Source organism: the organism of the source record quoted next, unplaced genomic scaffold, assembly GCF_019419815.1.
Source record: "Pyrus x bretschneideri cultivar Hongxiangsu unplaced genomic scaffold, Pyrus_bretschneideri_v1 Contig5, whole genome shotgun sequence".
Lineage (NCBI taxonomy): Eukaryota > Viridiplantae > Streptophyta > Magnoliopsida > Rosales > Rosaceae > Pyrus > Pyrus x bretschneideri.
The window spans coordinates 10,347,537-10,372,648 of NW_025999787.1; the positions used below are offsets into that span (position 1 = coordinate 10,347,537).

Below are 25,112 nucleotides of genomic sequence, written 5' to 3' on the forward strand. Positions count from 1 at the left end.
TTTTATTTATTACTAATCTCTCTAGAAGTCTCTTATCTTTCTTTTATCCATCTTAATTTGTTAATAATCTATGTAGAAGTCTCCCGACTCTCCCCCACTCCACAATTTTCTGTCTTTATTTTTTTTTTCTGTTCCTGCTTCATCTTTTTTATTTTAATTTCCTCCTTCATCTAGTTGACATGGCAACTGCCATCAGAGCAAGACTGCTTCGCTTCGCCTCTCCAATCCTCTGCGGGCTTTCGTTAATCTCATCCTTTTGCCTATCAAACGAATCGATAACAACCGATTTAGCATATCGACGATGTCCTCAGCAAAACGATCTTGTAGTTCTGTAGTGGCAATGAAAGGGTTTTAGAGGGATTGACTGATGACAACGACAAGCTTCTCACTGTCTCCAGTCCAACCTCTCTTCCTTCTGCAAGCAGCGACTTAAGGTTATCTCTTCCACCTCCTCCTCGTTTTTTATTTTTTTTATTTGAAACAAATTCAAAGTTGTAAACTTTGAAGAAGGAGAAATTGAATTGTTGTTGTTCTTTTTGTCTGCAGATTCTTGAAGTAGCAGAGGAAAAATGATAGTTTTATGATATTTTTTTTTTATGCGATTATCGGTTTTGGTTGTGGTAGTCTGGTGGGTTTCTGTGTTTCCATTTCTTGTGTAGGGGAACAAGATTGAGTCGATTGAAGTTGTGGGTTCATGCGTCAGATGATGGAGACAAATCCATTGGGTCTCGTAGGAGAGAGAGAAATCAATTTGAAGCCAAGAAGGGGTTGGGTTCGAGGGACGATGGAGATCGGTGAAGCCGTTTCTGGTTCGAGGGTGTTATTGGACTTTAGAAAGTTTCATTAAAGATGCACTGTAGCTCTGCGTGCTTTGAAAAAAAGCCAGTTTTCCAGCAGCATTTAGCTGCTTCAGTTTTGCTGATGATTTCAGCTGTCAATCACAGCAGCTTCCAAAATAATCCCCTTTTGTTTTAGTTTACCAAACACCTTCAACATAAAAACTTTGAAAATAAGTAGCTTTTTTTTAAGCACCTCAATGCCGAACCATACCTAATTTTAACCTGCTTGCTGGAGAAGGTTTTTAGATATTTCTGGACTAAAAGATCCATTCAGATCATGGACGAGGATGGCCTTAAGTTTAAAGACTGCTGCATATATTTTGCATACCTTTAGCGACTGCAGCAATCTTCAAGGCCTTGGTTCTGAGTTTTTCACAGCTCAATTGCACATTCATAACTATCTTTTGCTACACCTTTGTATAAAAATCTAGCTATTTTCTGTACGGAAACTCTATATTTTATGAATCTATGAATTTCTGTTGTGTATTTTTGTTTCTTGGACTTGAGCACTTTAGAGGTTAATAAAAAGTACCGAAAGCTATGCTATATTTATAGCACTATTCTAAAAATCTCTACCTAACATTGCCTAGGCCTCGCCTAAGAGCTAGGCAGCTAGCCATGATACTGGTTAGTCTCTAGGCGTTTAAAAACTAAGAAAGTGGTCCTAAATCCACTTAGGCTTCCGCTTATCCTGCTTAGGCGCTTGCCTAGCTTGCCTAAACCTGCTTATGTCACGACTCTCATTTAGATAGAAAATCGGTGACTTTAATTTTTTATTTTATTTTGTCAATAAAATGTAAGAGACTTGTTAAATACTTGGATGAACACTTACTATATGTTTGTTACTCATTTTGCAATATGTTCTAATACTTTATAATTTGTATGTCATTTTATTTTGCAATTGATAAATCACAATACAATTTTGCATTTTGTAAGTCTAAATATGCACATATATATATATAATATAATAAATTTACATAAAATCCGTTTAGTTTAGTTCGTTTAGGCCTCCACCTAGACCCGACTAACCGCTTGATAATACTAGGGGTAGGCAAACGGGCCCTGGGCCTGCAGGTATGGGTGAGTACTAGCTGTTCGGGGTGGGTCCATATTATGTTATATACCAAACGGGGCGGGGCGAGGCGGGTCCAAGTAAACGGCAGGAAGGGGCGGTTCCAATTTTCTAAAGACATGGGCCCCCGGCCCGGACCATATCCAATGAATTGAATCTCCTCTCAATTCACTTTCTAGAAGACTCCCAATCTCAGACTGAATCTCCTCTCTCCATCATCCTTCTTGTGTCTAGATCTTCTCCCTCTCGATCTTTCTCTTCTAGAGTCCAGAATAACTTTCATCCCTATCGATTCTCGGTCTCTTTCTATTGAACTCAAAGGGAAAAATGACAAACTCAATATCTCTCTCTGTTGAACTCGAGGGGGCGAACAACGAAAAACGGGAGGCTTAAGCAGATTGGAGAAGACGAAGGTGAACAACTGGGTCGATTCTGTGGCACTCAAACAGATCGGAGAAGATGAAGGTGAAGAGATTGGAGTTGACCACCTAATCTGGTTTGACTCCCCAGATTCTGTAGTGCTATTAACTCGATCGATTTCGTTAAGCTTCCTCTCTCCGTTGTTGATGGCTTACCTGAATCCGTTGAGTCCACCTCCGAGCTACCATCAACAAAGCCCCCTACCTCAAAATAGCCTACGACTTGCTTAAGCATGTAGTCACACATTTCGTCCAACACTCGGGCATCAACTGGGTTGTGCACGACTTATTCTCAACCGTAGATTCCCTTCTGTGCTGAGGAAGACGACCTCAACGAGGTCATCCCTCACCTTTTGTGTTGGCAGAAAAAAAAAAAATAATTGGCTACAGTTGTTGAACTGAGGATGGACGCTTGCAGGATTTTCTTGCAGCGGTTAAGGAAAGAGTTTGATTTGATCTCCAACGACGTCCTCTTCCCGTCTAATTCAATTTCGAACTCAAATTTGACTAGGAATCTGGGTTCTAGAACATTGGAAATTAGAAGAAGAAAAAAAAAAAAAACAGGGTACCCGTTGGACCCATAGGAACCGACCCGTTTTATACGGGCCGGATTAGGTCCGGTTCTTAGTTTTAAAATAGTAAAATCCGCCCCAGCCCGGCTTCTTGTATTTTCAAGCAGGTCTGGTCCAGAATGCCTTGTAATTGGGTGTTCAAAGTCAAGCACCACGCAGATGGTTCCATTGAATGTTTATAAAGACTGTCTAGTAGCTAAATGATATGGTCAACAACGTGGTTTTGATTACGACAATACCTTCAGTCCCATGGTCATAACTGCCACCATTCATATAGTTCTTAGCCTTGATGTTACTCATGGATGGTCCATCCGTCAGTATGAGAATGTGAAGGTAAAAGAGTTTCATGTCAGTAAACTAAGAAACCTTGCAAAGACTTATAAAAGGTTGGGCTATTCCCTATATTGCCAATTGATTTTATTACCCTCTTCTTTATTCATGGCATCATAGCAGGTTGGCCTATGTGTGAAGTCCAAAGGCCACACGTGCTTCATGGCCACCTAATTCATGTTGTCCACGTGTTTCACTTAAAAATTCGCCGCACGTAAAGTGATACGTGGGAGTAAAATTTAGAGGCTCGTTTGATACTTAATTTACTTATAATTTTTAGTTTTAGTTTTCATTTGTTAGCTAAAGATAGAGGACAAATACATTATCATCTATGTGACTGTTGCTGATGTGTATGTAGTCCTAGGACCCATCTATGTGGAGCTTATCCTGAAAACATATGGTGGAGTCTAATTGGTATTGGTGCGATTGATCAACCTTGCATGTAATATTAATTTGAGCCACCCGTTTAGTCTAGAACAAATTTTTATTTGTTCGGGCTTTATCTGTTTGGTATTAGTTCCATATGATATGAGATGATAATTAAGTGATAAATCTTATCGATCAAAATATTGGATTTTTTAGACATTTTGAGTGTAGAATAAATGCTTTTAATCACTTGAACTATAAGTTCCTTATTAAATAATAAAAGTTCTTATACTTGGGGTATCTATTTTCTATATCACTGAGAAGAAAAGAACTCAAGTAAAAGCGCTTATTTTAGTATCCTTAGAACCCATCATAGTACGCATGATACTGTGGATAGTGAAGATAGCTTGATATCCATGGAATTGGAACCGCTGGCTTTTCCTCCTTTTCTTTTTTCACTTCTTCAACAACTACTATGGTGGCGAAGCCAAGCTTGTTCTTCAACAACTTGGCCAAGCAAACGGCATCAATTCCATTTCCGATCACCTCCACCTGCCCCTTGTCTACTTCTATGGACACTTTGCTCACACCTGCTTATGTGGTAATTAACCCATAACTAGTTAATTAATTAACTGAAAATATGACTTTAATCCCTAAAACTTAATTTTCTCCATATAAAACCCGATATAAGTTTTTTACTCGAATAAAACTCATTGACTAGATTCCACGTCAGCAAATTCATTAATGATATTTGACTTTACACATTTAAAAATTTTCAATGCCCACTATTTGAATGTTTGATTTACACAATTAATTCCATACAAATTGTAAGGGATAATTAATGATTTTACAAAAATAAAAATAATAAATTCATTGCCTAATATATAATACCAATAAAACATGCCTAATAAATGTAGTAATACATGCTCAGTTAAGTTAATAAAATTATATTTTAGATATAAATGTAGGTAAATTATTTCACACACACATATATATATATAACAACAACAAAAAAACATGCATGATATACATAAAAATTCATGCAAAATAATTTACCTACATAATAAAGCATACCCAATATATGCAAAATAATGTACCTACATTAAAAAATTATTATTTTATTCAATACTAGTTTACCTATTATTTGTGCATATAATAATAAAATGTGCCTACATACAAAATAAAATACCTACATAATGGACAAATGTTATTTGATTCAAAATTAATTTACTTACAAAATAAAGCAATTGTATTTTATTCAAAAATTACTTTACCTATTATTTGCACATATATCTTATAATAATAAAATGTGCCAAATATATGTAATAATACATGGAAAATAAATTACCTACAAAATAAAAGAATGTTATTTGATTCAATATTAATTTACCTACATAATATATGTTATTTGCTCATCATAAATTTAAATATAGGTAGATTAATTAGTTTTCAAACATATATGTAGCACTGTTCATGTGTGTGTGTATATATATATGTGAACGTATAGTAGTACTATATATATATAGGTAAACTATATATGTGTGTACACACACACACACACACATTGAGCTTATGGTAGTAATATATACATTTGAACGTATATATGTGTGCGTTAGGGGTAATAATATGTGGAATAATTATATTTTCATTGTAATTAAGGTGAGTAATAACATTTAATGATTTTATTTTAAATATTGTGGTACAAGTTGTAAACATTTTGTAATAATATGTCAATTACTTCTATACTTGACAGTCATTTTTAAATTTGGGTTTTATTTAGATGTTTATAACTAGGTGGGTTTTTGTCTAGGAAATAAGAGTTGCAAGTGTCTATATCTAAATAACCCTTAATTAATTAATCATCAGTCATTAAGGCAGTCACAAATAAATTTGTAGTTATCTGAAATTTGATGCAAACCTTTGGTCTTTGCAGCAATCTTCAAGGCCTTGGTTCTGCACTTCTCAGAGTTTAGTTGCACTTTCATGACAATCTTTTGCTGCATATATGAAGATCACACATAGTTAAAGCCTTTGGTTTCATCTTCCTAAAAATGAAAACGTAACTTTGATAAAACAAACAGAATATGTTTTTTTTTTGGGTATATAAGTGATCCTTGGGAGGAGGGACCTTCAAATATAAACCTCGTGTATGAGATAAACACTGTTAATTACTTGAACTACAATTACGGTGCAATGAATATTGAAACACATTATGTTTTAAGAACAAATTAATGAAAAGGCTTGCCTTCATGCTGGAGAGGGAAGGTTGCGCTTTGGGAACGCAAAAGCACTCTATAAATCTATCTATGAATGAATACATCTTTTTCTCTACTCTAACACGTACAAAGTACTTGGAATGTTATGCTTTATTTATAGGAGCCTAGTCTTTGGAAAATATATTACCTTGGGTTGACCTGTCCCCACAGATACAGCGAACTTAAACTAGACTTCAAGAAAATAGATGGAAACCAACATTTCCACAAACTGAGACAAAACTGTGCTTAGGTTCAAATTTGGCTCCAAAATACTTTGATTTTTCAGACGGAACACAAATAAAAGGGGGAGAGAGACGTTCCAACATTTCCACAAACTGAGCCAAAACCGTGCTTAGAATTTTCAGATGGAATACAAATTAAGGGAGAGAGAGAGGAGAGGGAGATAGAGGTATTTTACATATATATATATTTGGATAATGCTTGCATTTCTTTTTTTGGGATACGTACGTTCATTCCTTCATTTGCGAATGATGTATTTTTACAGTATAAATTCATAATTGGGATCGTTCAATATCTTAATTTTCTTTTAAAGATCATTTCTAAAAAAATCATTTGAATTGGAGATCGTTTAGTCATCCAATTGTATCAAATAAATCAACAAGTCATCATGAATATGCTACTTGGTACTTATGCTGTTGATTTATTTGATACATTTAGATAACTAAACGATTTCCAATCCGAAGGTTTTTTTATTTTTTTATTTTTTTTTATATTTATAGGGATGATCTTCCAATGAAGATTATAAGAGATTAATCAGCTTTGATTATTATTCGCAAGTAAGGGAAAGCAAGTATTATTATGGTAGCAAAAATCCGTCATCTTCAGTCTTGACGAATTTGTACGTACAAAACAATTAACATCTTTGATCAAAGACAACACGAGGTGGGGGGGGGGGGAGTTTGGCTAATGGATCTCCGATGCCTAAATCAGTATCTTTAAAAAGGGTGAGTATTTAGGACTTCTATGCGTAGCAAAAGCTTACCAAAATTTGGTAGAGATGGAAAGTATGTTTGCCTATGTGTTAGTTTTATGTGTTTAAATAGGTTTATTAATTTATAAAAGTACAAGAAAGATAATGGCTTGATAAATAATAGGGGTGCAACTTGAGTTGGGTTAACACGAATCGCTCATGTCTAATTTGATTTCAAACCCAATCGGGCAGGTTGGAATGAAGTAGAAACCCGTCCAAACCCCACCCGACCATTTATTGGGTTGGGTTCAGTTGATATCTTGTCCACCCATTTCAACTCAACCTCGATTTCTAACCCGAACTCTATCATGCACATATTACCCAATCCGCTTTGTAGTATATAAGTTAGGTACATGTTTTGTTTGGGATGACCATGGATAAGATTTTTTGTTGTTTTTTATTTGAACAATGAGTCCTGATGTTGCTTTTATATTCTTTTAGTTGAAATTTTGGTATTCTTTTGTAATTTTATTTTGAACTTCGCATAGTTGAAATATTCGATTTGGTCTCCACAATATTTGGTTTACTTTTGTGTGGATGATGTGTAAAATTGAATTTTAACTAGTATTGACGTTGTAGGGTTTAAAAATTTAAAATCTTGCAAAACAAGGTGTTATAAGATTGAACTTGATAAAGTTGGACAAATCCCAACACAACCCAAGTAAACCCGAACCAAATTGAACCTGAACCCAACCCAAACGTGAATTGTGAACGTTGGATTAGGGTTGGGTTGACCATCCAATACGCCCGAGTTGCACCCGTACTAAACATAATGATACTCTTACTTGATTGATTAAACATCTTTGATTTCATCTAAAATTTATTTTTGACGGTCCCCTTGAGTACATGAACCATGTTTGATAAATTGGACATTTAGCAGGGCCCACTTCGTAATCTACTTTAACGATCCAAATCGTTTATATTTTAGTATATCATTTATAGATCATTGGTGCACAAAATTAGACAAATCCAAAATCATTAAGACATTAATTTAGAATGAAGAAATTGGACAAATACAGCTTTACAAAGAAATATTAGAAGTATAAAATCAATGATTGAGCTATTGAGAAGTGTCATTAGATTACATAAGCAGTTATAATAGTTGTAATGGTAGCTTATCTTGTAAGGTGTCATAGTTAGGACAATATATACTAAGCTTGTAAGAAGATATGAGTTAGTTAATGAAACAACACAATTGAGCTCCTTCTTCCTCTCTAAGTAATGGCACGATCTCTCTCTGTCCGTTCTTCATTCTCTCTCTCTAAGGTTGTGCATTCTACATTTGATTGATCTTGGTTTACAAGAAACAATAAATTTAATTTAACAGTCATATGATTTCGAATTTGGATAATTTTCTGTAAACATGATCTGTGAGGTAAGACGTAAAAGATAAATGATTAGATAATTGAAATACATTACATAGTGAACTTCACAAAAATTTGTGTCCAATATATGTGAAAAACATGTGCCACCGGATCCTAATAATCCTATATATAAGTAACTAAATGATAAAGTTTCTTGACAACCGGTCAACTGTACATAGTCTAATTACTAATTATTTATACTATGATAGTATCCAAAATGAGTGAGAGAACAAGAACAAAATCAATCAATTGCAACTTTCATCATCACTCCACGTTTAGTCAAGGACAAAGATATCCTGTAGTTACTTATGGTATTGCTGATGTCGCACGGCATCGGAATCATCTATGCTTGTGAGTCAATCCAGGCAAAGACTTATACTTGTGGTGGGCGTTTTGTGTTTGCAAGATCGCTTACAAAAAAAAAAAAAAAAAAAAAAAAAAAAAACATTACCACAAGCTAAAAGTTTCTCCCAAAATTATTACCTGATGAAGATTTAATGTAATCGATCACCAAAACATAATCACCAGTCTCACAAGCTAAAAACTCAAAGCCCCATAACATCATTTGGTCATTAGCCCTATTTTGAATGCATGCCTCTATGAATTGCAGTGAAAAAAAAAAAAAACACTACGTGAGACATGTTTCAGGTACACGTAAGTATTTTTCTATAAGCTGAAGTATAACTTTCAAGTAACAATGATGTACTGCCCCCACGCATGAGTGGGAGTGAGAGTGGAATCGAGTTGCAACATCACTGTTATAGATGTGCCCTTAACTCTTGAAAATTTTCACTTGTCAATTTTTATTTTATCAAAGGCAGTGTAAACTTAAACCTGATTCTTTCTCTTAAATGTATATTGATAGGTAAGGTGCGTGGATTCTCAGTTGCCCAATTTATAGTAGGAGACAGAGGTACAATTCCATGGTTAAAAAGATCAAACAAAATCTAAATTGTGAGTACAAGTATAGAGATTATAATTTCAAAATGGTGGTGTAACTCAGCATTCAGCACAAATGAGCATTGACGATCTTGATTGTGAATGTTGGTTGGTAACGATGATTAATCATTAAACTCAGAGTCAACAACAATTACATAATAGAACAATTGGTTTCTTGTGGATATTGATCATGAACTACGTGATAGTGTGGAGGATGTTGTGGATATTGGATATAGCCTGATGTCCAAGTTATTGGATAAGTAGTTGGTTTTTTCTCGTCGGTTTTTCCTTTAACTTCTCCAACACTTAGTATGGTGGTATGGCCAAGCTTCTTCCTCAACGACATGGTCAATCTCATGGAATCAACTCCATCTCCAATCACCTCTAGCTGCTCTTTCTCCACATCTATCGACACTTTGCTCACACCTGCTTACATGTTCGATCATATGTTAATATTCATTGGTTAACATAAAAATGATTATATTGTTCCCAAAGAAAATATAAAAAAATAAGAGTGCCTAAATCATCTCCCGGTCATAGACGGATAAGTATACCCCGAACTGTATTTTGGCCCTCTAATATACATATTTTAATATATAGCTGGGGCCACATGGGTTCCAAAAAGATTAGCTTGGCGAAAAGGCTTGCTATATTAGCCAAGCCTGTAGCCCTTTAGCCTGCTGATAACTAGATGCAGCCTCCTTATAACCTTCTTGCTGGAGATGGCTTTTAGATATTTTATGGACTAAAAGATCCCTTTAGATCGTGGATGAGGATGGCCTTAAGTTCAAAGATTGGTGCATATATTTTGCATACCTTTAGCGACTGCAGCAATCTTCAACGCCTTGGTTCTGAGTTTTTCAGAGCTCAAGTGCACCTTCATAACTATCTTTTGCTGCACCATTGTACAAAAGGCTAGATTGTTTTTCGTACGGAAACTCTATATTCTACGAATCGATGATTTTTGTTGGGTATTTTTGTTTGTTGTACTTGAGCACTTAGAGGTCAATAAAAAGTAGTAAAAAGCTATGCTGTATTTATAGGAGCTTCGTCGTCTTATAATACCATTACCTGCTGTTGACTAATCTCAACAGCAGACGAGATATTCCAGAAACTTAAAATCCAAGGTTTCCACAAGCTTAGTCAAATTAAGGCCACCGTAGATTTCTCAAATTCTTTATTAAGACCTAGTAGATTCTACTTTGATTTGATTAAAATAATTAATTGGAAATTAATCTTTCATTTCGTAAGTACTTTCCGTGAAATACACATAGCAGCTAGCTAGCTAGCTGTAGAAGCTTCTTGTGATTCCAGAATGAATAAAGTGAACTTCATGACACGAATCATATATATGTGCAAGCCTTTAAATTACGCCAATTTTTTTTTTTTTGATTGATTATTACACAAAGTATTACAAACGATATTTTATATTATTCTACACCAAAAGAAAAAAAAAATAGAGGGTTTGAATTCAAAATACAGGGAGTTACAATCCATCACTTAATTAAGATTTATAACAAGTTTTGCATTCACTAACAAAATATTAATCTTAAATAGGTCTCACTTAATTTATTGTGACAAATATTATACATCTCATGATCAGGGATATTCGAGATTTAGTGCTTATATGAGTTGTTCAGTATTTTGAAGTCAAATGCAATGTCATGTTTAGCTTTGGGCTCAATAGTTACACACAATTCTATATAACATTAAAAAGCAGGGTGCTCATGGCGTGCCCATATTAACCTTAGAGTTAAAAGTAGGATCCCCACCTTTGAAGATACAAAAATTGGTTTTATGAATAAAAGCAGGGTGCTCATGACGTGCACATGTTAACTTTAGGGTGCTCATGAGTATGCATAATGTTAGAAGCTTTGTGCAATATACAAGTGGTTGAAGCATGATGGTATTTGTTAGGCAAATTTAAAGAAAAGTTTCCGGTACTGTTCAGTTTACCTTATTTTTAATTTGTTTTTAAATTAGGCTTTTACAATTTTCAGTAGGTTAAGGCCAATAGCATTACTAGGTGTGAGAAGGAAGCTCTGAATTGTAGCAGAAAGTTGTAGAACAGACTGCCGGTATTTTCACTGTTGGCGGATCGTTGGGATTCTGGATCCTTTGCAGATTGCATTACGGTTTGTTCTATCAACATGCTTTCTCTATTCAACTCAATGATTTGTGCTTGATCATAATAATCGAATGCCAAGTTTAAGCCTTGGACAAACTTGCTTTTCGGATGGTTTTGTTTTTCCATGTTGAATACCTCGTTGTAGCTGTAAATACTATCCATTCTATTGTATTTACACAGAGTCAGGGCTTGTATGTTGTTGTTTCTGTGATTTGCTGGTCCGAGAATTACAGTTCCGAGGAGTCGTCGGTGGGCGGCTTGTGGAGCGGTATCTGTGAGCTCATCCACTACTTTGCTGGTTCTGTTGTTTAGTCCAGAGTGCGAGCCCCAAAACATAGCTACTTATGACAAGGGAAAGCTGCGCTAGATTCATGAAGGTTGTATCGTCATTCTAAGTAAGTTATGTCGGGTTTGTTAATCGTTACAGAGGACAGGAGTATTCCATGATGGATATCTCGATTGATGTAAGATATGCCTTGAAATGGACGTAACATTTCGAGTATCGAATTAACCGGACTAAGAATCCCGCTTTTGTTGCATAAAAGTTTATTGTCTGTCTTATACGATGCGTCTAAGGATCAATTTCTCTTAGCAGGAGCCCTTGAATCTCCTGAATTTCGCACCTTGTTCCATTTTGCTCTGAACTTTCAATTTGATTTTGAGCATCCTAAACTTTCAATTTATGCTAATATTCCCCCAATAGTAAATTCTTTCGCATTTTTTATCATTTCATCATGTACATTATGCCTGGCCAACTTATTCACATCAATTTATATAAAAGTTTATCAAATATTCAGACACTGTCTTTTTGTTAAAAGCACTTTTACTGAAAAAAGTTTACCAACTTTATTTTATAGTTGTTTATTCTCACAGAATAACAAAAACAGTTTTGTTAAAAAGCACAGCAGAAGCAGAAGCAGTTTCTACATTCCACTACAACCACAATGATTAATCATCAAACTCAATGTCAACAACAATTACATAATAGAACAATTGGCTTCTTGCGGATATTGATCATGAACTACGTGATGGTGTAGAGGATATTGTGGATATTGGATATAGCTTGATGTCCAAGTTATTGGATAAGTAGTTGGCTTTTTCTCGTCAGTTTTTCCTTTTACTTCTTCAACACTTAGTATGGTGGCATGGCCAAGCTTCTTCCTCAACGACATGGTCAATCTCATGGAATCAACTCCATCTCCAACACCTCCAGATACCCTATCTCCGCTTCTATCGACACTTTGCTCACATCTGCTTACATGAACGATCATATGCTAATTTTCATTAGTTAAGATAAAAATATTTATATTGTTACCAAAGAATATATAAAAAATAAAATTAAAAAAATAAGAGTGCCCAAGTCATCTCCCTTGATGGAAGGCTAACCATAGCCCGAATTACAATTTAGCCCTCTAAAATACATATTTTAATGTATAGCTGAGGCCACATGGGTTCTAAAAAGATTTAGAATTGGCTAAAAGGCTTGCTATATTTGGCAAGCCTGGTATTGCTGTGCTTTGAAAAAAAATTGATTCTGCCGTGCTGTGAGAATAAGCAGCTGTAAAATAATGCAGCACAATATTTGATAAACTTTTTTTGTAAAAGTGCTTTTGAAAAAAAAAAACACAATATGATAGTGTTTGGTAAACTTTTATGTAAAACAGCTGTAACTGTGTGAAATGACCAAAAAGGGTATAAAATGAGTATAATGTTAAATGTAAAATAATAAATCAGTCCTATCTTTCTTTTATCCATCTTCATTTATTAATAATCTATGTCTTTTATTTATTTATAATCTCTCTAGATGTCACGCCCCGATCCCAACATACGTCCAGGATCGACACGTGACGTCACCAAATACCCGTATATCTAACATACCCCGCCTCCTGAATATATACAAAGTATCATTCAAGATCCAGATGCATAATAATTTTTCGTATCTTTTATGGCTGCATCTAACCTCTTCGTTAGACTGCCTACGTACCCTCATTAGAGATCAAGTCATTCGTAGTTCAACTTCTCTATAACTCGACATATAACACGATTCGTTCAAGCCAAAAAGGCATAACATTACTCAATCAAACATTTGGACTTGACAAGCATGAATTATTCAATTCAAGCTACATAATAACCCACATGATAATCAAGGTTTCTATTTCATCCATCATATACATCATTATGTTTCAACATAATTGTGCAAGTGATGATCATCCAACGCTGATATACCAGGCATGATCATCCCTAAATACGTAGGGTCTCCCATCGCGGATATACCAAGTAGGACCATCCATGTACCTCTGCTACATGGTGTAATAACTTCAACACACAACTTAACCACATCTCAACGTCTATGAGTTTCAACGTAGTCATCTACACCATCAACTTCTCAAGGCCATCACTAATAAGTCACACAAGCATATAGGTGCTACAACATACTTCAAATAGGATTCTAGGATAACCTTATCATAAAAATAATCATACACATCAATCATAGTACTAAAAGATAATTAAACTCAAATATATCCCAACCATCATCAGTACACAAACCAATTCATGTTTAATAACACAATCTATGGCTAATATATAAAATCACATTTCAATACAAATCCCATTTATAAGACCAAGACATATTCACATACGATATTAATAAAAGAAAATAAGTTAATATCCATATCTCATATACTCAAATCACTCTCTAACCAATGTAAGCCCACTAGACTTCAATTAGTCCCCCGTAGTACTAATTTTAGTATTTAGAACGTTTCGAGACATGTTGACCAAAAGTCAATTCTCGGTCAACAGTAGGATCCAAAACACTACAAAATTTGATACAGAAGATCCGCACATCATAATCTAAATCCGTAACTTCCTAAGGTCCACATTATTCTCGAAGAACAACATACTAAAATCTCATCGTGATCCGACAGTCGGATCTCCGCCAATTACTAAAGTTAGGTGGTGATCAACAATTTATTTTACAAATTAGAAATCCAATTTGGGAAGATCCGTACTTCGGATTCCTGATCTGTAAGTTCCTAACATCCTAAAATATTACTTATTATAATGTCTTAAAGTTTGGTGACGATCCAACGGTTGGATCTGGATCATTGGTTCATATTTTGACTTATTCATGTATCGAAATGAAGCTAAGTCCAAAAAATCAATTTACGTCGTACGGATATCAAACATGAACTCATGGCATCTAAAAGTGCTCAAAAAGACATTATCAGCCCACAGGCCACGTGCCGCTGCATGCGCCGCCGCGGGTGGCGGTCAGGCGCCCCTAGGCCTGGCAAACGGGTCATGTCTGTCGTGTTCGTGTCATTTTCGTGTAACACCTGTTATCTTAACGGGTCGTGTCGTGTCACACCCGTTATCTTAATGGGTCCTTAACAGGTCGGGTCACTTTATCCAAAGGGTAAAGTGACCCGACCCATTATGACCCGTTAAGAAAAATATATATTTTTTTAAAATTTGCACATACCACACATTGCCACATAAATATTACTTCAAAACATAAAACATTTGTCGTTTTAGTACTACATCTACACTCGAAAATAAGAGCCTAATAAAAATAATACATACACTACTAATCTATTACACGTATTAAATGTGCAAGGATAAAGAGTTTTTGTTCTCAAAAGTTTACACCTCCATTTACAAAATCTTCAATATACATCGATCATCATGAAATTGTATTGGAACTTTGGCTTGATCTATTGCCTTCAAGAGTTATGTTGAAGATGTTTTCAGTAAGGTTTTCTACGTCAGAACTCTCTTCCGCATAAACTAAGTATGGAAAAACCAAACATTAAAAATCATTCAAATTATGAGAAGTTTACCAAAATAATAACAATATACCATATAAAAATATATTACCTCCTTTTCCAAATAGCCAATCTCGTGTGCACAACAAAGCTTGAACTATTTCTGGTGACAATGAACTACGATACTAATCTAGTACTCTACCCCCAATACTAAATGCAGATTCTAATGCAACAGTTGAAATGGGAATTGTTAACACATCTCGTGCTAACTGAGAAAGTATCGGATAATGAAAACGCTCCATTTGTCACCAAGAAAGAAAATTGTTAAATTAATGTATATAATTATTAATATTATAGTTGATTCATACTTTTATTAAGTATATAACATTAGATTTTGTGATATCCACATCCACTAGTGTAAATATTTTAAATTGAAGATCAAATTCATTCTTTGTATTCATATAGGGTCAAGGAGTGTAGCTGTAAAAAAGCATCAAAATCGGAGTTAAAATAATCGTTAAATCGTGATTTTTCGTTTATAACCGTCGAAAATTTTTGTCCCGTTACTTGATCCCTGAATGTTTGTTTTTTGCAATTTTTTGCTGATGTGATCTCAAAGCATATACAAATAAGTTGACGGTTTGGATCGTTGAAATTAGTTTTGGAGAATTTGTATCCCATCAAAACGATAGATTGACTAACACTTAGAGTTTATTTATACTTTCATTAAGTATAACATAAGATTTTTGTGGTATCCACTTGTGTAAATATTTTAAATTGAAGATGAAATTCATTCATTGTATTCATATAGGGTCAATGAGTGTAGCTGTAAAAAATCATCAAAATCGGAGTTAAAATAACCGTTAAATTGTGATTTTTCGTTTATAACCGTCGAAAAGCTTTGTCCTGTTACTTGATCTCTGAATGTTTTTTTTTTGTGATTTTTTGTTGATGTGATCTCCAAGAATATACAAACAAGTTTGACGGTTTGGATCATTGAAATTAGTTTTGGAGAATTCGTATCCCATCAAAACGATAGATTGACTAACACTTAAAAGTTTATTTATACTTTCATTAAGTATAACATAAGATTTTGTGGTATACACTTGTGTAAATATTTTAAATTGAAGATCGAATTCATTCATTGTATTCGTATAGGATCAAGGAGTGTAGCTGTAAAAAATCATCAAAATCGGAGTTAAAATAACCGTTAAATCGTGATTTTTCGTTTATAACCGTTGAAGAGTTTTGTTCCGTTACTTGATTTCTGAATGTTTGTTTTTTGTGATTTTTTGCTGATGTGATCTCCAAGCATATACAAACAAGTTTGACGATTTGGATCGTTGAAATTAGTTTTGGAGAATTCGTATCCCATCAAAACGATAGATTGACTAACACTTAGAGTTTATTTATACTTTCATTAAGTATGACATAAGATTTTGTGGTATACACTTGTGTAAATATTTTAAATTGAAGATCGAATTCATTCAATGTATTCATATAGGGTCAAGGAGTGTAGCTGTAAAAAATCATCAAAATTGGAGTTAAAATAACCGTTAAATCGTGATTTTTCGTTTATAACCATCGAAAAGCTTTGTCCCGTTACTTGATCTCTGAATGTTTGTTTTTTGTGATTTTTTGCTGATGTGATCTCAAAGCATATACAAATAAGTATGATAGTTGGGATCTTTGAAATTAGTTTAAGAGAATTCGTATCCCATAAAAACAATATATTAACTAACACTTCTTAGAGTTTATTTATACTTTCATCAAGTATAACATAAGATTTTGTGGTATCCATTCGTGTAAATATTTTAAATTGAAGATCGAATTCATTCATTGTATTCATATAGGGTCAAGGAGTGTAGCTATAAAAAATCATCAAAATCAAAGTTAAAATAACCGTTAAATCGTGATTTTTCTTTTATAACCGTCGAAAAGTTTTGTCCCATTACTTGATCTCTGAATGTTTGTTTTTTGCGATTTTTTGTTGATGTGATCTCAAAGCATATACAAACAAGTTTGACGGTTGGGATCGTTGAAATTAGTTTCGGAGAATTCGTATCCCATCAATCAAGTTCCAATGGTGTGTGTAGTGTGTGTGTGTATATATATATATATTTATTAAGTAGATTTAAATCTATTTATTTTGTACGTATAATTGACTGGTACACGGAATAGTACATCATGTGTGTCATTATAAAAATAGTGAGATATGTCATATGTGTGATAAAAAGTTAATAACTTAAAAAAAAAAAAAATTTCTCACCACTTTTATTAATTTTCATTTTTCCCCTCTTTTTTGTTTCCTTTTCAACTTTTTCTTATCATTTTCACTTTTCCCTCCAGCATCTTTCCCTAATTTCCTCACTTTTTTATTTCATTTTCAATCTTTCTTATCATTTTCATTTTCCCTCCATTTTTCTTCAAAAATGACGGCAGGAATGGAATGAAATCAAATCAAATTAATCAATGGATGCAATGCATATGCATCAATGCATCATGCATATTAATTAATAATTATTATAGTTTTTATAAAATTTAATTCAAAATTTAATATATATATATATATATAATTATTATAGATAGTTAATATTTTGGGGGTATAATTATTATAGTATATATAATTATTATAATTATTATAGACTTTATAGTTAATTTAATATATATATATATATATATATATTATAATTTTTAGGGGTATAAAATTGTTAAATTAATGTATATAATTATTACAGTATTTTTTTAGGGTTATAAAATTATAAAAATAATATTCTGCTTATTGTGTATCGTGTTACCCACGTGTATACCCGAATCAACCCGTTATCTTAGCAGGTGCTTATCGGGTTACTCGATAACGACCCGATTCGTTATCGTGTCGACCCGAACACCTGTTAATTTCGTGTCGTGTCGTGTCGTGTCGGGTTATCGGGTCGTGTCATAAATTGCCAGGCCTAGGCGCCCCGACTTGCCAGAAAATTCAACTATTTAAAAAAATTCTTAAAAATTATAGAATTGAAGATCTCAAATAGTAGAGTAAACTTTATACCTATGGCCAAATCCAATTTGGCCTAGAAAGACTCCACTTTTGCTAAAACCGTACGGAAACCCTAGAATGGGTGTGTTCGATTCGACCTCCAAACTTGCTCCGACGCCTCCATCACTGCTTGGGCTTTGTTCCTTGTCTCAAGAGGATGCTATGGGTGATGGTGATCGAAGGAATTTGATTCAAATTTACTCGCCTGAAGACGAAGAACTCCCGCGGCGCCCATTAGGATTTTTGTACCAAAATACCAACAAATTTCTTCAAATTTTTGGTGAAGCAAGAAGAGAGAGGGCCAAGGTGATGATTGAGAATGGTTTATAGGTCCAATTCATCGGAAAATTGGACAAAAAAGGGCGAGGAACCGCTGTAATTTCACACCGGTTTGAAACCGGGTCGCACGCCTGGGTAATGGGTCTGCTTGGTTGGGTGCTTCGCACCTCCTCCTTTCCCCTCCTTTCCTGCTCTCCCATTGGTCATCTCTCACCACCTTCTTCCTGATTGGGCAAAAGCCCTTTCCTTCCTCTCCCCCATTTGGGTAGCAGCCCTCCCTTTTGATCTCTTCTATTTATTTTTTTTTTCTTCTTCATTCCTCCTTGGTCAATTCCCTTTAACTCATATAAATATGATTGGCCTTTTTTCCACAAGATGGGAGTTTAAAATAAATTTAAAAACTATCGTTTAGCATCACAACTTCAAATGTCCATAACTATACCTTTAAAACCTGGACTAGCAAACTGCTTTCGCCTATGCGTTCGTGATCTCGAAATCTATTCAACAATATAAATTGTGACCTCGAATGGTCTACGGATTTTAAATAATTAATTTCCCGAAAATAATATAAATCTCTATAATACCAATACGTAGATTATAATAATGAAATCCAGAAACAGGATTTCACACTAGAAGTCTCCTATCTTTCTTTTATCCATCTTCATTTGTTAATAATCTATGTAGAAGTGTCCCGACTCTCCCCCACTCCCCAATTTTTTGTCTTTATTTATTTTTTTCTCTACTCATTCTTCATTTTTTCTATTTTAATTTCCTCCTTCTTCATGTAGTTGACATGGCATCTGCCATCGGAGCAAGACCACTTCGCTTTGCCCCTCCAATCCTCTATGGGCTTTCGTCCATCTCATCCTTTTGGCTATCAGACGAATCGATCTCGTCCTTCATACATCAATAGCCGCTGTAGCAGATCAACGACATCCTCAACAAAACGATCTTGTAGTTCTGTAGGGGCAATGATAGGGTTTCAGAGGGATTGATCGATGACAATGACAAGCTTCTCACTATCTCTAGTCCAGCCTCTCTTCCTTCCGCAAACAGCGACTCAAGGTTATCTCTTCCACCTCCTCCTTGTTTTTTTTTTTTGAAACAAATTCAAAGTTGTAAACTTTGAAGAAGGAGAAATTGAATTGTTGTTGTTCTTTTTGTCTGTAGATTCTTGAAGTAGAAGAGGAAAAATAAGAGTTTTATGATTTATTTATTTATTTATTTATTTTTTTTTTGCGATTATCGGTTTTGGCTGTGGTAGTCTGGTGGGTTTCTGTGTTTCCATTTCTTGTGCAGGGGAACAAGATTGAGTCAATTGAAGTTGTGGGTTCATGCGTCTGATGATGAAGACAGATCCATCGGGTCTCGTAGGAGAGAGAGAAATCATTTTGAAGCAAAGAAGGGGTTGGGTTCGAGGGACGATGGAGATCGGTGAAGCCATTTCTGGTTTGGTGATTAGAGAAGATGGCAAATGGAGCCGTTTCTGGTTCGAGGGACGATGGAGATCGGCGAAGGATGGAGATCGTCAAAGCCGTTTCTAGTTCGAGGGTGTTATTGGACTTTAGAAAGTTTCATTAAAGATGCACTGTAGCTCCGCATGCTTTAAAAAAAAGCTAGTTTTCCAAAGCAGCATTTAGCTGCTTCAGCTTTTCTGATGATTTTAGCTGTCAATCACAGTAGCTTCCAAAATAATCCCTTTTCTTTTAGTTTACCAAATTCCTTCAACATAAAAACTTTAAAAATAAGCATTTTTTTTTATATAAGTACCTCAATGCCAAACCATACCTAATTCTAACCTACTTGCTGGAGATGGCTTTTAGATATTTCTGGACTAAAAGATCCATTCAGATCATGGACGAGGAAGGCCTTAAGTTTAAAGACTGGTGCATATATTTTGCATACCTTTAGCGACGGCTACAATCTTCAAGGCCTTGGTTCTGAGTTTTTCAGAGCTCAAATGCACTTTCATAACTATCTTTTGCTGCACCTTTGTATAAAAATCAAGCTTTTTTTCTGTACGGAAACTCTATATTCTATGAATCGATGAATTTCTGTTGGGTATTTTGTTTCTTGGACTTGAGCACTTTAGAGCAACTCCACCCCTATCCACTTTGCACCAACACCCAGCCCATTTATCCACTTAATTGAACAGTAATAGACCCAATGAACAGTAATAGGCCAAAGCATCTCCACCCCAAAAAAAATGTGCTGGCACCTAGTCTAAAAATGCACTGGCACAAACGATCTCCACCCCTACAAAATGCGCTGGCACCCAGTCCATTTAAAATATTAAATAAATTTTTTATAAAATAATAAAAAAAATAGTTTTAATTTCGGATAGGATTTTTAACCAATCTCGTCACGCCACGTGTCATTATCCGAACGTACTATTTTTTGAATAGATTTCCGCTAAGATTTTCAACCAATCCCGACAACCCACGTGTCACTTCCTGTTTACAATAATTTAGACAAGATTTTGATAAGATTTTTAACCAATCTCGTCACGCCACGTGTCATTATCCGAACGTGCTATTTTTTGAATAGATTTCCGCTAAGATTTTCAACCAATCCCGACAACCCACGTGTCACTTCCTGTTTACAATAATTTAGACAAGATTTTGATAAGATTTTTAACCAATCTCGTCACGCCACGTGTCATTATCCGAACGTGCTATTTTTTGAATAGATTTCCGCTAAGATTTTCAACCAATCACGTAGTGCCACGTGGCATTGTCCAGAGCCTCATCTTCTTCTTTTTTGTCCATATAAACCCTACATCCCTACATCCATCCTCACACTAAACTCAATCCTTTTTTTTAGCTCAGAATTCTTCTTTATCGTTTTCAAATCTTGAGTTCTTACAATGTCTTCTTCAAGGAGAGCGTATAAACAGTTGCAAGAGCAGCAGAAAAGGTTGTTGGCACAACATGAAACCTGTAATTGGGTCATGAGTAGTGCGAACCCAACATTCACACAACGTAACATCTTCACTGAGCTTCCACGAAGTCATTTTTTTCTCTCAAAGTGTACAAAATATTCAAATGTAGAAAGTGTAGAAAGTGTAGAAATTATTGAAATGTGGTGTAAGGTGGAAGATGAGGGTTAGGTATTTATAGAAAAAAAAAATTAATTTTTTAAAATTTTTCTGTATTTTTTTAAAAAAATTTGACAATTTTTAATTAATTTTTAATAAATTTTAATGTTGTAATTAATCTGGACCGTTGGATTTGAAAAATAATCAAATCCAACAGCCAACACGCTGACACGTGGCCAACGGTCAAATTTCTGACCGTTGGGCCTTTTTTTTTTTTTTTTTTTAAATTTTTGGTGAAAAAAACGTGGACCGTTGATCTGTGATCGGACGGTCCAATTTAAAAGTGAAATTAAAATTTTTTTTACCGTTGGAAATCCAACGGCTCTGAGGAGGGCCACGTAGCCCTCAGCCGGATGAATGCAAGTTGCCCTGCACGCGGGCCCCACCGCCTGCAAAGCTTGTCGGCTACTCGCCTGGACTCCCGCGTGTTGTGCACGCGCCATCAAATGGACCGGCTTCTGGGTCCGTCCGAAATAGGCTGGGCTGCTGCCTGGCTTGGGCTGGGTGCCAGCCTGTTTCTTGGGCTGGAGGTGATGGACAGAGTCCCGGTCCATTTTCTTCACTTGGTGTCGGTCCATTTTCCTTGGGCTGGAACTGCTCTTAGAGGTTAATAGAAAGTACCAAAAGCTATGCTATATTTATAGCACGATTCTAAAAATTTCTGCCTAACAATGTTTAGGCCTCGCCTAAGAGCTAGGCGGCTAGTCATGATCCCGGTTAGTCTCTAGGCGTTTAAAAATTAAGAAAGTGCACCTAAATCCACTTAGGCTTCCGCCTATCCCGCTTAGGCGCTCGCCTAACTCGCTTAAACCTGCCTATGTCACGACTCTCATTTAGATAGAAAATCGATAATTTTATTTTTGTATTTTATTTTGTCAATAAAATGTAAGAAACTTGTTAAATACTTGGATGAACACTTATTATATGTTTGTTACCCATTTTGCAATATATTCTAATACTTTATAATTTGTATGTCATTTTATTTTGCAATTGATAAATCACAATACAATTATGTTTTTTTTTAATCTAAATATGCACTTATATATATATATATATAATATAATAAATTTACATAAAATCCGTTTAGTTCATCTTGGCCTCCACCTTGACCCCGCTAACCGCTTAATAATACCATTACCTGCTGTTGACTAGTCTCAATAGGAGACAAGCTATTTCCACAGCTTAAAAACCTAGGTTTCCATACACTTAGTCAACGCCACCGGAGATTACTCAAATTAATTCTTTAGTAAAATACAGTTGACGTTTTCTTTGATGCCTCCATCTCCTCATCAGAATGCCTTGTAATTGGGTGTTCAAAGTCAAGCACCACGCAGATGGTTCCATTGAACGTTTATAGAGCCTGTCTCGTAGCTAAAGGATATATGGTCAGCAACGTGGTTTTGATTACGACAATACCTTCAGTCCCATGGTCAAAACGGCCACCATTCATATAGTTCTTAGCCTTGATGTTACTCATGGATGGTCCATCCGTCAGTGTGAGAATGTGAAGGTAAAAGAGTTTTATATCGGAAAACGAAGAAACCTTGCAGAGGCTTATGAAAGGTTGGGCTACTCTCTATATTGTCAATTAGTTTTATGATGGACCCTCTTCTTTATTCATGGCATCATAGTAGGTTGGCCCATGTGTGAAGTCTAAAGGCCACACGTGCTCCATGGCCACCCAATTCATGTTGTCCACTTATTTGACTTAAAAATTCGCCGCATGTGAAGGGATATATGGGAGTAAAATTTAGAGGCTCATTTGATACTTAATTTACTTATAATTTTTAGTTTTAGTTTTCATTTTTTAGCTAAAGATAGAGGACAAATACATTATCATCTATGTGACTGTTGCTGTGTGTAGTCCTAGGATCCATCTATGTGAGCCTATCTTGAAAACATATGGTGGAGTCTTATTGGTATTGGTACGATTGATCAACCTTGCATGTAATATTAATTTGAGCCACCCGTTTCGTCTAGAACAAATTTTTATTTGTTCGGGCTTTAACTGTTTTGTATTAGTTCCATATGATATGAGATGATAATTAAGTGATAAATCTAATCGATCAAAATATTGGATTTTTTAGACATTTTAAGTGCATAATAAACGTTTTTAATCACTTGAACTACAAATTCTTTATTAAATAATAAAAGTTGTTACACTTGGGTTATCTATTTTCTATATCACTGAGAAGAAAAGAACTCAAGTAAAAGTGCTTATTTTAGTATTGGTAGAACCCATCATTTTGCACATGACACAGTGGATAGTGAACATAGCTTGATGTCCATGGAATTGGAACCGCTGGTTTTTCGTCAGCTGATTTTTTCACTTCTTCAACAACTACTATGGTGGCGAAGCCAAGCTTGTTCTTCAACAACTTGGCCAAGCAAACGGCATCAACTCCATTTCCGATCACCTCCACCTGCCCTTTGTCTACTTATATGGACACTTTGCTCACACCTGATTAGGTAGTAATTAACCCACAATTAATTAATTAATTAATTAATTAATCATCAATCATTAAGGCAGTCTCAAATAAATTCGTAGTTATCTGAAATTTGATGCATACACCTTTGGCCTTTGCAGCAATCTTCAAGGCCTTGGTTCTGCACTTCTCAGAGTTTAGTTGCACTTTCATGACAATCTTTTGCTGCATATATGAAGATCACACATAGTTAAAGCCTATGGTTTCATCTTCCTACAAATGAAAATGTAACTTTGATAAAACAAACAGAATACGTTGTTTTTATTTATTTATTTATTTATTTTTTGGTATATAAGTGATCGGTGGGAGTAGGGACCTTCAAATACAAACCTCGTGTATGAGATAAACACTGTTAACTACTTGAACTACAATTGCGGTGCAATGAATATTGAAATACATTATGTTTTAAGAACAAATTAATCAAAGGGCTTGCCTTCATGCTGGAGAGGGAAGGTTGCTCTTTCGGAACGCAAAAGCACTCTATAAATCTATCTATATTTGACTGCATTTTTTCTCCACTTCAACACGTACAAAGTACTTGGAATGCTATGCTTTATTTATAGGAGCCTAGTCTTTGTAAAATATATTACCTTGGGTTGACCTGTCCCCACAGATACAGCGTGTCTTAAACTAGACTTCAAGCAAATACATGGAAACCAACATTTCCACAAACTGAGACAAAACTGTGCTTAGGTTCAAATTTGGCTCCAAAATACTTTGATTTTTCAGATGGAACACAAATAAAAGGGGGAGAGAGACGTTCCAACATTTCCACAAACTGAGCCAAAACCGTGCTTAGATTTTTCAGATGGAATACAAATTAAGGGAGGGAGGGAGAGAGAGAGAGAGAGGAGAGGGGGATAGAGGTATTATATATATATATATATATGGATAATGCTTGCATTTCTTTTTTGGGATTTCATTCCTTCATTTGCGAATGATGAATTTTCACAGTAGAAATTCATAATCGAGACCGGTCAATATCTTAATCTTCATTTAAAGATCATCTTTAAAAAAAAATCATTCGAATTGGAGATTGTTTAGTTATCCAACTATATCAAATAAATCAACGAGTCATCATGAATACACTACTTGGTACTTTTGTCGTTGATTTATTTCATGCATTTAGATGACTAAACAATTTCCAATCCGAAGATTTTTTATTTTTATT

At 35.0% G+C, this 25,112-nt stretch overlaps 2 protein-coding genes across 3 annotated transcripts; both read right to left on the reverse strand.

The window, feature by feature from the left end:
• Nucleotides 1-584: 584 nt before the first annotated feature.
• LOC125470345 (heavy metal-associated isoprenylated plant protein 47-like) lies at nt 585-24,528 on the reverse strand. Of its 2 annotated transcripts, none has more exons than XM_048569297.1 (3): nt 24,375-24,528; nt 24,028-24,106; nt 585-4,188 (listed from the first exon to the last, which is right to left on the reverse strand). In XM_048569297.1, exons 1-3 carry the CDS (start codon nt 24,447-24,449, stop codon nt 3,959-3,961), a joined length of 384 nt encoding a protein of 127 aa, XP_048425254.1. In that variant the 5' UTR covers nt 24,450-24,528; the 3' UTR covers nt 585-3,958. The 2 variants fall into 2 exon arrangements, with proteins under 2 accessions (XP_048425254.1, XP_048425253.1); XM_048569296.1 differs by lacking the exons at nt 24,028-24,106; nt 24,375-24,528 and adding exons at nt 5,517-5,595; nt 5,844-5,993.
• On the reverse strand, nt 9,155-10,151 carry LOC125470346 (heavy metal-associated isoprenylated plant protein 41-like). The gene is made up of 2 exons (XM_048569298.1): nt 9,964-10,151; nt 9,155-9,573 (listed from the first exon to the last, which is right to left on the reverse strand). The coding sequence occupies exons 1-2, from the start codon at nt 10,049-10,051 to the stop codon at nt 9,299-9,301; spliced, it is 363 nt and encodes a 120-aa protein (XP_048425255.1). The 5' UTR covers nt 10,052-10,151; the 3' UTR covers nt 9,155-9,298.
• Nucleotides 24,529-25,112: the final 584 nt, after the last annotated feature.

Excerpts from the sequence above, each read along its gene's own strand:
- LOC125470346 (XM_048569298.1), bottom strand. The coding sequence starts at position 10,051 with ATGGTGCAGCAAAAGATAGTTATGAAGGTGCACTTGAGCTCTGAAAAA. Across the intron at positions 9,574-9,963 it reads GATTGCTGCAGTCGCTAAAG|GTGTGAGCAAAGTGTCGATA; the intron begins GTATGCAAAATA and ends ACATGTAAGCAG.
- LOC125470345 (XM_048569297.1), bottom strand. The coding sequence starts at position 24,449 with ATGCAGTCAAATATAGATAGATTTATAGAGTGCTTTTGCGTTCCGAAA. Across the intron at positions 24,107-24,374 it reads CTTCCCTCTCCAGCATGAAG|CAAAAGATTGTCATGAAAGT; the intron begins GCAAGCCCTTTG and ends TCATATATGCAG. Across the intron at positions 4,189-24,027 it reads GATTGCTGCAAAGGCCAAAG|GTGTGAGCAAAGTGTCCATA; the intron begins GTGTATGCATCA and ends CCACATAAGCAG.